At 48.8% G+C, this 15,939-nt stretch overlaps 1 protein-coding gene across 1 annotated transcript in view; it reads right to left on the bottom strand.

Moving 5' to 3' along the window:
• Positions 1-15,939, bottom strand: part of mamdc2a (MAM domain containing 2a) — a 49,751-nt gene that overhangs the window by 29,425 nt on the left and 4,387 nt on the right. The window contains exons 3-4 of the mRNA XM_036936395.1: positions 2,447-2,697; positions 706-790 (exon numbers count right to left, since the gene is read on the bottom strand). Coding sequence (XP_036792290.1) covers positions 706-790; positions 2,447-2,697 — 336 coding nt within the window. The remainder of the gene's footprint in view (positions 1-705; positions 791-2,446; positions 2,698-15,939) is intronic.

The following is a 15,939-nucleotide window of genomic DNA, read 5'->3' as shown; positions in this document are numbered from 1 at the left end:
TTCAATATTATGTTTTCTAAACATAAACAGGCATCAACCCCACGTTGTGTGGCTTAACAGTTGTCTTAACATTCTCCTACCCTGAGAACTGTTGTGTGGCTTAACAGTTGTCTTAACATTCTCCTACCCTGAGAACTGCTGTGTGGCTTAACAGTTGTCTTAACGTTCTCCTACCCTGAGGACTGTTGTGAGGCTTAACAGTTGTCTTAGCATTCTCCTACCCTGAGGACTGTTGTGAGGCTTAACAGTTGTCTTAACGTTCTCCTACCCTGAGGACTGTTGTGAGGCTTAACAGTTGTCTTAACGTTCTCCTACCCTGAGGACTGTTGTGAGGCTTAACAGTTGTCTTAGCATTCTCCTACCCTGAGGACTGTTGTGAGGCTTAACAGTTGTCTTAACGTTCTCCTACCCTGAGGACTGTTGTGAGGCTTAACAGTTGTCTTAACGTTCTCCTACCCTGAGGACTGTTGTGAGGCTTAACAGTTGTCTTAACGTTCTCCTACCCTAAAGGCCTGTTGTGAGGCTTAACAGTTGTCTTAGCATTCTCCTACCCTGAGGACTGTTGTGAGGCTTAACAGTTGTCTTAACATTCTCCTACCCTGAGGACTGTTGTGAGGCTTAACAGTTGTCTTAACGTTCTCCTACCCTGAGGACTGTTGTGAGGCTTAACAGTTGTCTTAACATTCTCCTGCCCTGGGAACTGACCTATGCAGTAGCCAGACACGATGTGAATTTCGAAGATCGCCACACTGTTGCCTGCTTCCTCACTGGGTCGACCCTCCAGCAAAAGCTAGGACAAACAGAGAGATATAGATAGAAAGAGAATGAGATAAAGGGGGAGGGGAAATGGTGGAGGAAGAGAACAAAAACAAATAAGCCATTATATCAGACACAGTTATGAAGTTTAGTTCAGTAAAACGTCTCCATCTCCATTCTAAAAGCAATAAAACCCTAACAGATGATGTCCCCTCCTACATATCCCCCTGTGGGATGGGGAGTGGAGACAGGTGAGGAATGGGGAGTGGAGACAGGTGAGGGATGGGGAGTGGGGACAGGTGTGGGATGGTGAGTGGAGACAGGTGTGGGATGGTGAGTGGAGACAGGTGAGGGATGGGGAGTGGAGACAGGTGAGGGATGGGGAGTGGAGACAGGTGTGGGATGGGGAGTGGAGACAGGTGTGGGATGGTGAGTGGAGACAGGTGTGGGATGGTGAGTGGAGACAGGTGAGGGATGGGGAGTGGAGACAGGTGAGGGATGGGGAGTGGAGACAGGTGAGGGATGGGGAGAGGTGTGGGATGGGGAGTGGAGACAGGTGAGGGATGGGGAGTGGAGACAGGTGAGGGATGGGGAGTGGGGACAGGTGTGGGATGGTGAGTGGAGACAGGTGTGGGATGGTGAGTGGAGACAGGTGTGGGATGGGGAGTGGAGATAGGTGAGGGATGGGGAGTGGAGACAGGTGAGGGATGGGGAGTGGAGACAGGTGTGGGATGGGGAGTGGAGACAGGTGTGGGATGGGGAGTGGAGACAGGTGAGGGATGGGGAGTGGAGACAGGTGTGGGATGGGGAGTGGAGACAGGTGAGGGATGGGGAGTGGAGACAGGTGTGGGATGGGGAGTGGAGACAGGTGTGGGATGGGGAGTGGAGACAGGTGAGGGATGGGGAGTGGAGACAGGTGAGGGATGGGGAGTGGAGACAGGTGAGGGATGGGGAGTGGAGACAGGTGAGGGATGGGGAGAGGTGTGGGATGGGGAGTGGAGACAGGTGAGGGATGGGGAGTGGAGACAGGTGAGGGATGGGGAGTGGAGACAGGTGAGGGATGGGGAGTGGAGACAGGTGTGGGATGGGGAGTGGAGACAGGTGTGGGATGGGGAGTGGAGACAGGTGAGGGATGGGGAGTGGAGACAGGTGTGGGATGGGGAGTGGAGACAGGTGTGGGATGGGGAGTGGAGACAGGTGAGGGATGGGGAGTGGAGACAGGTGTGGGATGGGGAGTGGAGACAGGTGTGGGATGGGGAGTGGAGACAGGTGTGGGATGGGGAGTGGAGACAGGTGTGGGATGAGGACAGGTGTGGGATATATCCAGTTATAGGTTATAGAGGCTCTACCCCAGTTATAGAATATAGAGGCTGAACCCCAGTTATAGAATAGAGAGTGTGAACCTCAGCTTTAGAATATAGAGGCTGAACCTCAGCATTAGAATATAGAGGATGAACCTCAGCATTAGAATATAGAGGATGAACCTCAGCATTAGAATATAGAGGATGAACCTCAGCATTAGAATATAGAGGATGAACCTCACCATTAGAATATAGTCTGAACCCCAGTTATATAATTTAGAGTCTGAACCCCAGCAATATAATATAAATATAGAGGGTGGGTGTTTTGGGGTGTAGTCTGCAAGCTTACCTGCAAGCGTGTGTGCGTGTGTGTGTGCGTGCGTGGGTACCTGGTATGCGTTGGAGGTGTTTCTCAGGTCAATGCTTGCGATGAGCCAGCTGTCCGAGGGCTTGTCTGCGCTCCATAGTGTGTAATCAAAGTTGTCTCCGTCCGGTCTGAGGTGCAGCTGCAGGGAGCCGTCTCCAGTAATCTGGTACACCAGCCTCAGACAGCTCCAGTCCAGCAGCTCTAACACTGGGCTCACCAGGACAGCCTTCTCCCTCCCGTCGATGAAGGATGAGTCTGCCGTGATGAAACGCCCTGTGAAGAATGACAAAGGAATCAATAAATAGTGTAGCTTGGTATTGAAGTCGTAAATCATTACTTAATATTATCAAAATATTCTAAATATTTTGTTTTGATACAGAGTCAAAGGGGGATATTACTCTGCTGAGGCTGTGGGGGAGGAGTGTGTGTGTGTGTGTGTGTGTGTGTGTGTGTGTGTGTGTGAGGTCATGTTGTGTAGTTATACAGTGCATCACCTAGTCTAAACAAAAAGTCCAAAAATACCATACAAGCACACCAAAACCTGACATCAGCATACGAAAGAAGCCGACTTCAATCAGAGAGTTAATCAGATCAAATCAGCCATTAAACTCACACAGCATCAAGGACATGGTGTCACGTTCTGACCTTTATTTCTGTTTTGTATTTATGTAGTATGGTCAGGGCGTGAGTTGGGTGGGCAGTCTATGTTTGTTTTTCTATGTTTTGGGGCAGTTCTATGTTTTCGGCCTAGTATGGTTCTCAATCAGAGGCAGGTGTCATTAGTTGTCTCTGATTGAGAATCATACTTAGGTAGCCTGGGTTGCACTGTTTGTTTGTGGGTGATTGTCTATGTTGATGGCTTGTTTCAGCACAGGTCTCATTTTGTAGCTTCACGGTCGTATTTGGTTTATTGTTTTTGTTACTCGTTTGTATAGTGTTCAGTTTTTCTTGATTAAAGATTTGCCATGGACACTTACCACGCCGCGTATTGGTCCTCAGATCCATCTCGTCTCTCCTCTTCGGATGAAGAGGAGGACGGCCGTGACAGAATCACCCACCAACCAAGGACCAAGCGGCGTGGTAGAAAACAGCGACGACAGCAGCAGCAGCAGCGGCAGCAACAACAACAGCGGCCGGCTTCACAGGACTACACAACTTGGGAGGAGATAGACAGATGGGCCATCGACCCAGGGAGAGTGCCGGAGCCCGCCTGGGATTCGATGGAGCAGTGCAAGGAAGGTTACAGGAGAATGAGGTTGGCGAAGGCAGCACGGCAGTGCGACAGGTACGAGAGACAGCCCCAAACATTTTTTGGGGGGGGGCACACGAGGGGTGGAGCTAAGCCAGGTAGCAGACCTGCGCTCACTCCTCGTGCTTATTATAAGCAGCAAGATACTGGGCAGGCACCGTGTTATGCGGTTAAGCGCACGGTGTCGCCAGTACGTGTCCATAGCCCGGTGCGCTATAGGACAGCACCCCGAGAGTGTCATGCGAGTGCGGGCATCGAGCCAGGGCGTATGGTGCCTGCTCAGCGGGTCTGGTCGCCGGTACGCAGTTTTGGCCCAGGGTATCCTGCGCCGGCTCTGCGTGCTGTGTCTCCGGGGCGCTGGGAGGGTGCAGTGCGTCCTCTGCCCGCGCTCCGCTCGTGCCGGGCGAATGTGGGAATGGAGCCTAAGGGAGAGGTGCGTGTAGTAAGCACTAGATCTCCCGTGCTTACCCACAGCCCGGTTCAACCTGTGCCTGCACTCTGGAGGGTCCGGGCTAGAGTGGTTATCCAGCCTGGGGAAGTGGTGCCAAGGTTGCGCACCAGAGCTCCAGTGCTCCCCCACAGCCCGATCCTTCAGGTGCCTCCTCTTAACCCCAAGCCTCCTGAAGGTCTTCCCAGTCTGGTGGTTCCTGTGGCAGCCCCACGCACCAGGCTGTCTCTCTGTCTCCTCCCTGCAGGGGGTCCTGTCTGTCTGGCGCCGCTGCCGGAGTCTCCCGCCTGTCCGGCGCCGCTGCCGGAGTCTCCCGCCTGTCCGGCGCCGCTGCCGGAGTCTCCCGCCTGTCCGGCGCCGCTGCCGGAGTCTCCCGCCTGTCCGGCGCCGCTGCCGGAGTCTCCCGCCTGTCCGGCGCCGCTGCCGGAGTCTCCCGCCTGTCCGGCGCCGCTGCCGGAGTCTCCCGCCTGTCCGGCGCCGCTGCCGGAGTCTCCCGCCTGTCCGGCGCCTCTGCCGGAGTCTCCCGCCTGTCCGGCGCCTCTGCCGGAGTCTCCCGCCTGTCCGGCGCCTCTGCCGGAGTCTCCCGCCTGTCCGGCGCCTCTGCCGGAGTCTCCCGCCTGTCCGGCGCCTCTGCCGGAGTCTCCCGCCTGTCCGGCGCCTCTGCCGGAGCCTCCCGCCTGTCCGGCGCCTCTGCCGGAGCCTCCCGCCTGTCCGGCGCCTCTGCCGGAGCCTCCCGCCTGTCCGGCGCCTCTGCCGGAGCCTCCCGCCTGTCCGGCGCCTCTGCCGGAGCCTCCCGCCTGTCCGGCGCCTCTGCCGGAGCCTCCCGCCTGTCCGGCGCCTCTGCCGGAGCCTCCCGCCTGTCCGGCGCCACTGCCGGAGCCTCCCGCCTGTCCGGCGCCTCTGCCGGAGCCTCCCGCCTGTCCGGCGCCTCTGCCGGAGCCTCCCGCCTGTCCGGCGCCTCTGCCGGAGCCTCCCGCCTGTCCGGCGCCGCTGCCGGAGCCTCCCGCCTGCCCGGCGCCGCTGCCGGAGCCCCCCGCCTGTCCGGCGCCGCTGCCGGAGCCCCTTTGCCCAGAGCCCCTCTGTCCCGAGCAGCTGTCTCTCTGTCCCGAGCAGCTGTCTCTCTGTCCCGAGCAGCTGTCTCTCTGTCCCGAGCAGCTGTCCCTCTGTCCCGAGCTGCCCCTCTGTCCAGTGGGGTCATTGAGAGGGGTGGTCATGCTGAGTAAGCCACGGAGGCGGACAATAAGGCGGACTAAGACAATGATGAGGTGGGGTCCGCGTCCCGCGCCAGAGCCGCCACCGCGGACAGATGCCCACCCAGACCCTCCCCTATAGGTCAAGGTTTTGCGGCCGGAGTCCGCACCTTTGGGGGGGGGGTACTGTCACGTTCTGACCTTTATTTCTGTTTTGTATTTATGTAGTATGGTCAGGGCGTGAGTTGGGTGGGCAGTCTATGTTTGTTTTTCTATGTTTTGGGGCAGTTCTATGTTTTCGGCCTAGTATGGTTCTCAATCAGAGGCAGGTGTCATTAGTTGTCTCTGATTGAGAATCATACTTAGGTAGCCTGGGTTGCACTGTTTGTTTGTGGGTGATTGTCTATGTTGATGGCTTGTTTCAGCACAGGTCTCATTTTGTAGCTTCACGGTCGTATTTGGTTTATTGTTTTTGTTACTCGTTTGTATAGTGTTCAGTTTTTCTTGATTAAAGATTTGCCATGGACACTTACCACGCCGCGTATTGGTCCTCAGATCCATCTCGTCTCTCCTCTTCGGATGAAGAGGAGGACGGCCGTGACACATGGAGTCATTAAGACAAAAACATAAAACTGTTGGTCGCCAAACCAAGGAGGACGATGGGAGAAAAAAAACTCTCTGTGCAAAGGGAAAAAAGAGGTCTGACAAAAACCAAAAACAATAGAGTCTGGAAACAAAAAAAACTTAATGACCCTTAGTCACCTTTTCCCCTGCACTGCACCATGGGTGGTAGGGAGGGAGAGAGGAAAGAGAGAGAGGGACGAGAGATATGATTAAAATCCCATGGCTTAGGATGAAAAATCATCCTCTTCTTTAAACTGTTTAAAGACAGCTAATAGATAACAAGATAAATCTCGCTGGAGAGTCCACTCCTTGGTTAAACCCAAATGTTGTTGAGCAATGGCAGGCTGTGCTATGCATCATAAACCATGAGTATGGACTGGATTCTTCTGGTCTCTGTAGAGGAAACAGATCAGACAAGCCACATGTTCAATAAGCACCAACTGTAGATAAACAATATGGAGATGGATGTACTGTACTGCTGTAATGTGTTATAAACAGCAAGTTGGCATGGAGACAGTTGTTGTCTCCTGTATATTATTATAATGGCGTCCGTTACTCTGTCCACTTTTACGACCTGGACGAAACGATATGCTCTGACAGACAGACAGTGGACATGATTCCTTCCAGATACCATGTGGATCATCTCTCTCCCTCGCTCTTCTGTCCTCCCCCCTTTTTCAAAGCCCATCTTTCAAAGCCCATCCTTTCCCCTGTTCTTCTCCCTATTTCAACCCCTATCTCTCTCCCTCTCTCCTGTAACCAAAACAATGCTCTTCCCCTGTCCCGCTACCTCCTAATATAACACCAACACTCCTGAGTTAGACTCTTCCCCTGTCCCAAAGACAGTCTCCTAACATCAACACTCCTGAGTTAGACTCCTCCCCTGTCCCAAAGACAGTCTCCTAACATCAACACTCCTGAGTTATACTCCTCCCCTGTCCCAAAGACAGTCTCCTAACATCAACACTCCTGAGTTAGGACTCTACCCCTGTCCCAAAGACAGTCTCCTAACATCAACACTCCTGAGTTAAGCTCTTCCCCTGTCCCAAAGACAGTCTCCTAACATCAACACTCCTGAGTTAGGACTCTACCCCTGTCCCAAAGACAGTCTCCTAACCAACACTGCTGATGAAACCCTATTCCCTACAAAGTGCACTACTTTTGATTAGGGAATGGGTTGTCATTTGGCACGCAGTCTTAGACCCTTCCCCTAACATCAACACTCCTGACTGAGTTATACTGGTCTCCTCAGAAAAGGCCCCAGAGTGATCCTCGAGACTGTAAACAGCTCCACATGTTAAGGCCAAAGAGTAAATTAAGAGATATTGCACTGTGCACTGCAGTGTTCAAGCTGGATAACCGAAGGATGGAATCTCTTGGAATAATAAACATCTTTGGTTTCAGCACAAAACTTTTCATTTTTTTACCGTTTGTCATATTCTAACATCTAAATAAAACAGTTAAAATATGGAAATAATCATTGGATTGAATGTCTAGATCTTCAAGATAAACACGTCTGTTTGGTTGGCTTGGAGTCTAATCCTAGTCTGTCTGACCAGAGCTGGCTGTGATGGACGTGATGCGTATAATCCACGTAACCTGCTTATCTACGGACTACAAACGCCACAAAATCATGGTACCAATATTAGCATTTTTAGCACATACTTTTGTATGATATGAATATTATCTAAAATTTATTGTGAAGCTCAACAAAGTCACTTGAACATGATGCATGAAAAATGGTAATATCGAAACAATGAGTTTGTTGCATTTGCGGCACAAATCACATCCAAATCATGGTATCGATATTAGCATTTTGGCACATCATGTTCAACTCATCTAAGTGACTATGCTGGGCTTCACAATACATTTGAGATACTTTAGGATGATTTGGACAAGAAATGCTAATATCGCTACCAGGACTTGGATTTGATTTGTGCCACAAATGATAAGACGCTAGTGCTAGGGAAACTAAACCAAAGCATGGCTTGCTGTCAAACCTTGTCAATAGACTGCTTACAGGGTGAGGAAACCAATATGTCATTTAGGTGAACTATCCATTTAGCACTAATTTTCTGCAGATAAACTGCCTCTGGCCCTGAGCTCCTTAATACGAGGGTGAGAAAGGTCATTTGTAATGTGATACAAGTGGTACAAATGAAAGGGGGATACCTAGTCAGTTATACAACAGAAAGGGGGATACCTAGTCAGTTATACAACAGAAAGGGGGATACCTAGTCAGTTATACAACAGAAAGGGGGATACCTAGTCAGTTATACAACAGAAAGAGGGATACCTAGTCAGTTATACAACAGAAAGGGGGATACCTAGTCAGTTATACAACAGAAAGGGGGATACCTAGTCAGTTATACAACAGAAAGGGGGATACCTAGTCAGTTGTACAACAGAAAGAGGGATACCTAGTCAGTTATACAACAGAAAGGGGGATACCTAGTCAGTTATACAACAGAAAGGGGGATACCTAGTCAGTTATACAACAGAAAGGGGGATACCTAGTCAGTTATACAACAGAAAGGGGGATACCTAGTCAGTTATACAACAGAAAGGGGGATACCTAGTCAGTTATACAACAGAAAGGGGGATACCTAGTCAGTTATACAACAGAAAGGGGGATACCTAGTCAGTTATACAACAGAAAGAGGGATACCTAGTCAGTTGTACAACAGAAAGGGGGATACCTAGTCAGTTGTACAACAGAAAGGGGGATACCTAGTCAGTTATACAACAGAAAGAGGGATACCTAGTCAGTTGTACAACAGAAAGGGGGATACCTAGTCAGTTGTACAACAGAAAGGGGGATACCTAGTCAGTTGTACAACAGAAAGGGGGATACCTAGTCAGTTGTACAACAGAAAGGGGGATACCTAGTCAGTTATACAACAGAAAGGGGGATACCTAGTCAGTTATACAACAGAAAGGGGGATACCTAGTCAGTTGTACAACAGAAAGGGGGATACCTAGTCAGTTGTACAACAGAAAGGGGGATACCTAGTCAGTTGTACAACAGAAAGGGGGATACCTAGTCAGTTGTACAACAGAAAGGGGGATACCTAGTCAGTTGTACAACAGAAAGGGGGATACCTAGTCAGTTATACAACAGAAAGGGGGATACCTAGTCAGTTGTACAACAGAAAGGGGGATACCTAGTCAGTTGTACAACAGAAAGGGGGATACCTAGTCAGTTGTACATTTATATTGAAGGCATTCAGTTGTATCTTCAATATAAATGTATCTTCCGCATTTAACACACCCCTCTGAATCAGAGTGGTGGGGGGGGGGGGGGGGGGGGGGGGCCTTAATCAACATCCACGCCATCGGCACAGTGGGTTAACTGCCTAGCTCAGGGGTAGAAGGACACATTTTTTACCTTGTCAGCTCAGGGATTTGATCCAGCAACGTTTCAGTTACTGGCCCAACGCTCCTACCCAGATACATGTTAAAGGTATAAGCAGGGCATATTTAACCACACAACACAAACAACACTGGATGTGGACAACTTATTTACATTTATGTCATTTAGCAGAAACTCTTATCCAGAGCTCCTTCAGAGTAGGGAGTGTATACATTTCCCTACTGGTCCTCCATGGGAATCGAACCCACAACCCTGACGCTGCAAGTGACATGCTATACCAACTGAGCCACGCGCAACCTATGAACCCCAAAGAGCAAAGGGATTTCAGTTCCAGAGCTGTTGCACGCAGGGGCCCTAACCTATTAATCTATTATACTGAACTTTAAAACATTGCAGTCCATCTGTTGAAATCCAACTGTGTGTATGTAAAAAGGACTGACTAAGGAGAGTGATGCCCATGTATGCATGTCGTATAGGAGTTAGTAGCAGCAAGCTAACCCTAATGTAGAGTATGCCTCCAAATCCCATTAGAAACAGGTCGTGACTTAACACGCTTTAATTAAGTTTATAGTGAGACAAAGCCATGGGATAACCCCTGACCTCAAAAGCCTGAGATGAACTTTGACCAATGGACATGCAGGATGAGCGTCTAGGTGATTGGCTAAGGTCCAGGTAAGTTGTCCTGGTTAACGTAACCCTGGTGAGTAATGGAGAGCTTTGTCTCTATGGGTTTAACAAAACAAAGGGTCTGTGTCTGGGTGATTGGTTTAGCGGAGGAATTTGGGTGTGTAAAGGGGCCTTTGTGCCTCTGTGGGTTTGAGTGATCTCTGCCTTTTTTGATAGACCTTAGATGTCTGCTTAACCTCCTGACCCCTGTATGGAGTAGAAGTAACGAATTACGAATACTCTCGTAAAAGCCGCTCCATGGTCAATCCGTTGTCCATATTGGCCGTGCAGCATTTATGGTGATACGTCCTCTGCAGAAGTCAGGGCATTCATAGAATAGAAAGAAAAACAATGTTTGTGTCACACCCTCCATACGGAGTCTTGAACCACATTGTTGGATCAAGCATAAATGGGCTTTTTCTGTAATTGAGTAGATTTTCTGAGTACATGTCATTTTTTGAGTATTTTTCAGTCATTCATTTTACTTCAGTATTGTACTTCGCAACCTTTTTAAAACCATCCGTTACAGAGTACAATTTTGTAGGCTAATAATAATAAGAAGTACGTCAAGTTGGCGAAAGCCCCTCCGAGCCACAAGAAAACTGCTCATTGTTCTTGGTCAGTGACCAATCAAATCAAATTTCACGCATCACGCCAACGCAGGCCAATCAAATCAACCTGTGTATACAAACTGAACGATGATGGCTGGAAGATTTTTCAAAAAGGCAGGAATTTAGCTAGCTAGCTAGTTTAGTTGAAGACGTATGAAGGAGAGAAAAGTTTGAAAGAGAGAAAGACACATGAAAGAAAGAAAAGTTATTATTTAAAAAAAAAAATCAAAGCGGTGCTTGCTTACCAAGAATGGCGGAGGTGGCAGTCTACAAAAACTCTGCCTCAAACTTGATTTAACTATGAAAAATGTAGCTATGGATGGCTTTAGCAGTTAGCTAGTTATACTAACTAGTACTCTATTTTGCGTACGTTAGCAAACTATCCTTGCAGCTAAGCTAGGTACATGGCTAACCACCACCTGATGATGATAGCTGTTATAGCTAGCACTTTGATGTTACTATGTGTGGTGGTGGCTTGCTAGCTAGCTAGCTAGCTAGCCATGTAAGTTATCTGGGCTAGCTAACAACATTAGGCTAACGTCAGCAAGTGAGCTAGCTAGCTACGTGAACTAGCTAGCTAATGTTAGTTAGCTGGGTCAAAACGTACAGTATTACTGAATTTTAACAATGTCAAATCAAATCAAATTGTATTTGTCACATACACATGGTTAGCAGATGTTAATGCGAGTGTAGCGTAATGCTTGTGCTTCTAGTTCCGACAATGCAGTAATAACCAACGAGTAATCTAACCTAACAATTTTACAACAACTACCTTATACACACAAGTGTAAAGGGATGAAGAATATGTACATACAAATATATGAATGAGTGAGGGTACAGAACGGCATAGGCAAGATGCAGCAGATGGTATAGAGAACAGTATATACATGAGATGAGTAATGTAGGGTATGTAAACATTATATTAAGTGGCATTGTTTAAAGTGGCTAGTGATACATTTTTACATCAATTTTCCCATTATTAAAGTGGCTGGAGTTGAGTCAGTATGTTGGCAGCAGCCACTCAATGTTAGTGGTAGCTGTTTAACAGTCTGATGGCCTTGAGATAGAAGCTGTTTCTCAGTCTCTCAGTCCCAGCTTTGATGCACCTGTACTGACCTCACCTTCTGGATGATAGCGGGGGAAACAGGCAGTGGCACGTGTGGTTGTTGTCCTTGATGATCTTTATGGCCTTCCTGTGACATTGGGTGGTGTAGGTGTCCTGGAGGGAAGGTAGTTTGCCCCCGGTGATGCGTTGTGCAGACCTCACTACCCTCTGGAGAGCCTTACAGTTGTGGGCGGAGCAGTTGCCGTACCAGGCGGTAATACAGCCCGACAGGATGCTCTCGATGGTGTATCTGTAAAAGTTTGTGAGTGCTTTTGGTGACAAGCCGAATTTCTTCAGCCTCCTGAGGTTGAAGAGGCGCTGCTGCGCCTTCTTCACCACGCTGTCTGTGTGGGTGGACCAATTCTGTTTTTTCCGTGATGTGTACGCCGAGGAATTTAAAACTTACTACCCTCTCCACTACTGTCCCGTTGATGTGGATAGGGGGTGCTCCCTCTGCTGTTTCCTGAAGTCCACGATCAATCTCCTTCATTTTGTTGATGTTGAGTGTGAGGTTATTTTTCTGATACCACACTCCGAGGGTCCTCACCTCCCTGTAGGCCGTCTCGTCGTTGTTGGTAATCAAGCCTACCACTGTAGTGTCGTCTGAAAACTTGATGATTGAGTTGGAGGCATGCATGGCCACGCAGTCGTGGGTGAACAGGGAGTACAGGAGAGGGCTCAGAATGCACCCTTGTGGGGCCCCAGTGTTGAGGATCAGCGGGGTGGAGAGGTTGTTACCTACCCCCACCCCCTGGGGGCGGACCGTCAAGAAGTCCAGTTGCACAGGGCGGGGTCGAGACCCAGGGTCTCGAGCTTGATGATGAGTTTGGAGGGTACTATGGTGTTAAATGCTGCGCTGTAGTCGATGAACAGCATTCTCACATAGGTATTCCTCTTGTCCAGATGGATTAGGGCAGTGTGCAGTGTGGTTGCGATTGCGTCATCTGTGGACCTATTGGGGCGGTAAGCAAATTGGAGTAGGTCTATGGTGTCAGGTAGGGTGGAGGTGATATGGTCCTTGACTAGTCTTTTAAAGCACTTCATGATGACGGAAGTGAGTACTACGGGGCGGTAGTCGTTTAGCTCAGTTACCTTAGCTTTCTTGGGAACAGGAACAATGGTGGCCCTCTTAAACCATGTGGGAACAGCAGACTGGGATAAGGATTGATTGAATATGTCCGTAAACACACAAGCCAGCTGGTCTGCGCATGCTCTGAGGACGCGGCTGGGGATGCCGTCTGGGCCTGCAGCCTTGCGAGGGTTAACACGTTTAAATGTTTTACTCACGTCGGCTGCAGTGAAGGAGAGTCCGAAAGGTATCAAATCAAATTTTATTTGTCACATACACATGGTTAGCAGATGTTAATGCGAGTGTAGCAAAATGCTTGTGAGAATTCTCTTGGTAGATAATGCGGTCTACATTTGATTGTGAGGAATTCTAAATCAGGTGAAGAGAAGGATTTGAGTTCCTGTATGTTTCTTTCATCACACCATGTTACGTTAGCCATAAGGCATACGCCTCCGCCCCTCTTCTTACCAGAAAGATGTTTGTTTCTGTCTGCGCGATGCGTGGAGAAACCCGTTGGCTGCACCGCCTCGGATAGCGTCTCTCCAGTGAGCCACGTTTCCGTGAAGCAAAGAACGTTACAGTCTCTGATGTCCCTCTGGAATGCTACCCTTGCTCGGATTTCATCAACCTTGTTGTCAAGAGACTGGACATTGGCAGGAAGAATGCTAGGGAGTGGTGCACGATGTGCTCGTCTCCGGATTCTGACCAGAAGACCGCCTCGTTTCCCTCTTTTTCGGAGTCGTTTTTTTGGGTTGCTGCATGGAATCCACTCCGTTGTCCTGTTTGTAAGGCAGAACACAGGATCCGCGTCGCGAAAAACATATTCTTGGTCGTACTGATGGTGAGTTGACGCTGATCTTATATTCAGTAGTTCTTCTCGACTGTATGTAATGAAACCTAAGATGACCTGGGGTACTAATGTAAGAAATAACATGTAAAAAAACAAAAAACTGCATAGTTTCCTAGGAACGCGAAGCGAGGCGGCCATCTCTGTCGGCGCCGGAAGTAACCGCCGGAAGTTTTGGTAGCGGGTCGTGTCAGTGGCACTGTATTGTCCTCAAAGCGGGCAAAGAAGTTGTTTAGTCTGTCCCTGCCACATACCTCTTGTGTCTGAGCCGTTGAATTGCGACTCTACTTTGTCTCTATACTGACGCTTAGCTTGTTTTATTGCCTTGCGGAGGGAATAGCTATAGTGTTTGTATTCGGTCATGTTTCCGGTCACCTTGCCCTGATTAAAAGCAGTGGTTCGCTCTTTCAGTTTCACGCGAATGCTGCCATCAATCCACGGTTTCTGGTTTGGGAATGTTTTAATAGTTGCTGTGGGTACGACATCACCGATGCACTTGCTAATAAACTCGCTCACCGAATCAGCGTATTCGTCAATGTTGTTGTTTGATGCAATGGGGAACATATCCCAATCCACGTGATCGAAGCAATCTTGAAGCGTGGAATCAGATTGGTCGGACAAGCGTTGAACAGACCTGAGCACGGGAGCTTCTTGTTTTAGTCTCTGTCTATAAGCTGGGAGCAATAAAATGGAGTTGTGGTCAGCTTTTCCAAAAGGAAGGCGGGGGGGGGGGGGGGGCCTTATATGCGTCACAGAAGTTAGAATAACAATGATCCAGGGTTTTACCAGCCCTGGTAGCACAATCAATATGCTGATAGAATTTAGGGAGTCTTGTTTTCAGATTAGCCTTGTTAAAATCCCCAGCTACAATGAATGCAGCCTCAGGATATGTGGTTTCCAGTTTACATAGAGTCAGATAAAGTTTGTTCAGGGCCGTCGATGTGTCTGCTTGGGGGGGAATATATATGTGGCAGGTATTATAATCGAAGAGAATTCTCTTGGTAGATAATGCAGTCAACATTTGATTGTGAGGAATTCTAAGTCCATACCACCCTGCATACCACAGCTGGCTTGCTTCTGAAGCTAAGCAGGGTTGGTCCTGGTCAGTTCCTGGATGGGAGACCAGATGCTGCTGGAAGTGGTGTTGGGGGGCCAGTAGGCCAGTAGGAGGCACTCTTTCCGTTGGTCTAAAAAATATCCCAATGCCCCAGGGCAGTGATTGGGGACACTGCCCTCTGTAGGGTGCCGTCTTTCGGATGGGACGTTAAACGGGTGCCCTGACTCTGAGGTCATTAAAGATCCCATGGCACTTATCGTAAGAGTAGGGGTGTTGACCCTGGTGTCCTGGCTAAATTCCCAATCTGGCCCACAAACCATCATGGTCACCTAATAATCCCCAGTTTACAATTGGCTCATTAATCCCCCTCCTCACCCCTGTAACTATTCCCCAGGTCGTTGCTGCAAATGAGAATGTGTCCTCAGTCAACTTACCTGGTAAAATAACGGATAAATAAAATACATATTTTTTTTTTTAAGTCAGGTGAACAGAAGGACTTGAGTTCCTGTATGTTGTTATGATCACACCATGTCTCGTTAATCATAAGGCATACCTCCCCGCCCCTCTTCTTACCAGAAAGATGCTTGTTTCTGCGATGCGTGAAGAAACCAGCTGGCTGTACCAACTCAGATAGCGTGTCTCGAGTGAGCCATGTTTCCAAGAAGCAAAGAACGTTACAGTCTCTGATGTCCCTCTGGAATGCTACCCTTGCTCAGATTTCTTCAACTTTGTTGTCAAGAGACTGGACATTGGCGAATAGTATGCTCGGGAGCGGTGTGCGGTGTGCCCGTCTCCGGAGCCTGACCAGAAGACCGCTTCGTCTGCCCCTTTTACGGCATCGTTGTTTTGGTTCGCCGGCTGGGATCCGATCCATTGTCCTGGGTTGAAGGCAAAACACAGGATCCACTTCGGGAAAATCGTATTCCTGGTCGTAATGATGGTGAGTTAACGTTGCTCTTATATCCAGTAGTGCCTCCCGACTGTATGTAATAAAACCTAAGATTACTAACAATTGGATACCACGAAATTGGGGAGAAAAAGGGGGTAACATTTAAATAAAAAATATTACCTGGGGTACCAATGTAAGAAATAACACGTAAAAAAACAAAATACTGCATAGTTTCCTAGGAACACGAAGCGAGGCGGCCATCTCTGTCGGCGCCGGAAGTAGGATAACGTTCATCTAACGTTCATCTAAAAGCCAGAGACTCAGTAAGTCTAACTGCATATAACTGATTTGAACTGCGATATGAACTGTGATTTGAACTGCGTGAGT

Source organism: Oncorhynchus mykiss, chromosome 11 (genome assembly GCF_013265735.2).
Source record: "Oncorhynchus mykiss isolate Arlee chromosome 11, USDA_OmykA_1.1, whole genome shotgun sequence".
NCBI classification, from domain to species: domain Eukaryota; kingdom Metazoa; phylum Chordata; class Actinopteri; order Salmoniformes; family Salmonidae; genus Oncorhynchus; species Oncorhynchus mykiss.
This window is presented reverse-complemented; position numbering and strand designations above follow the sequence as displayed.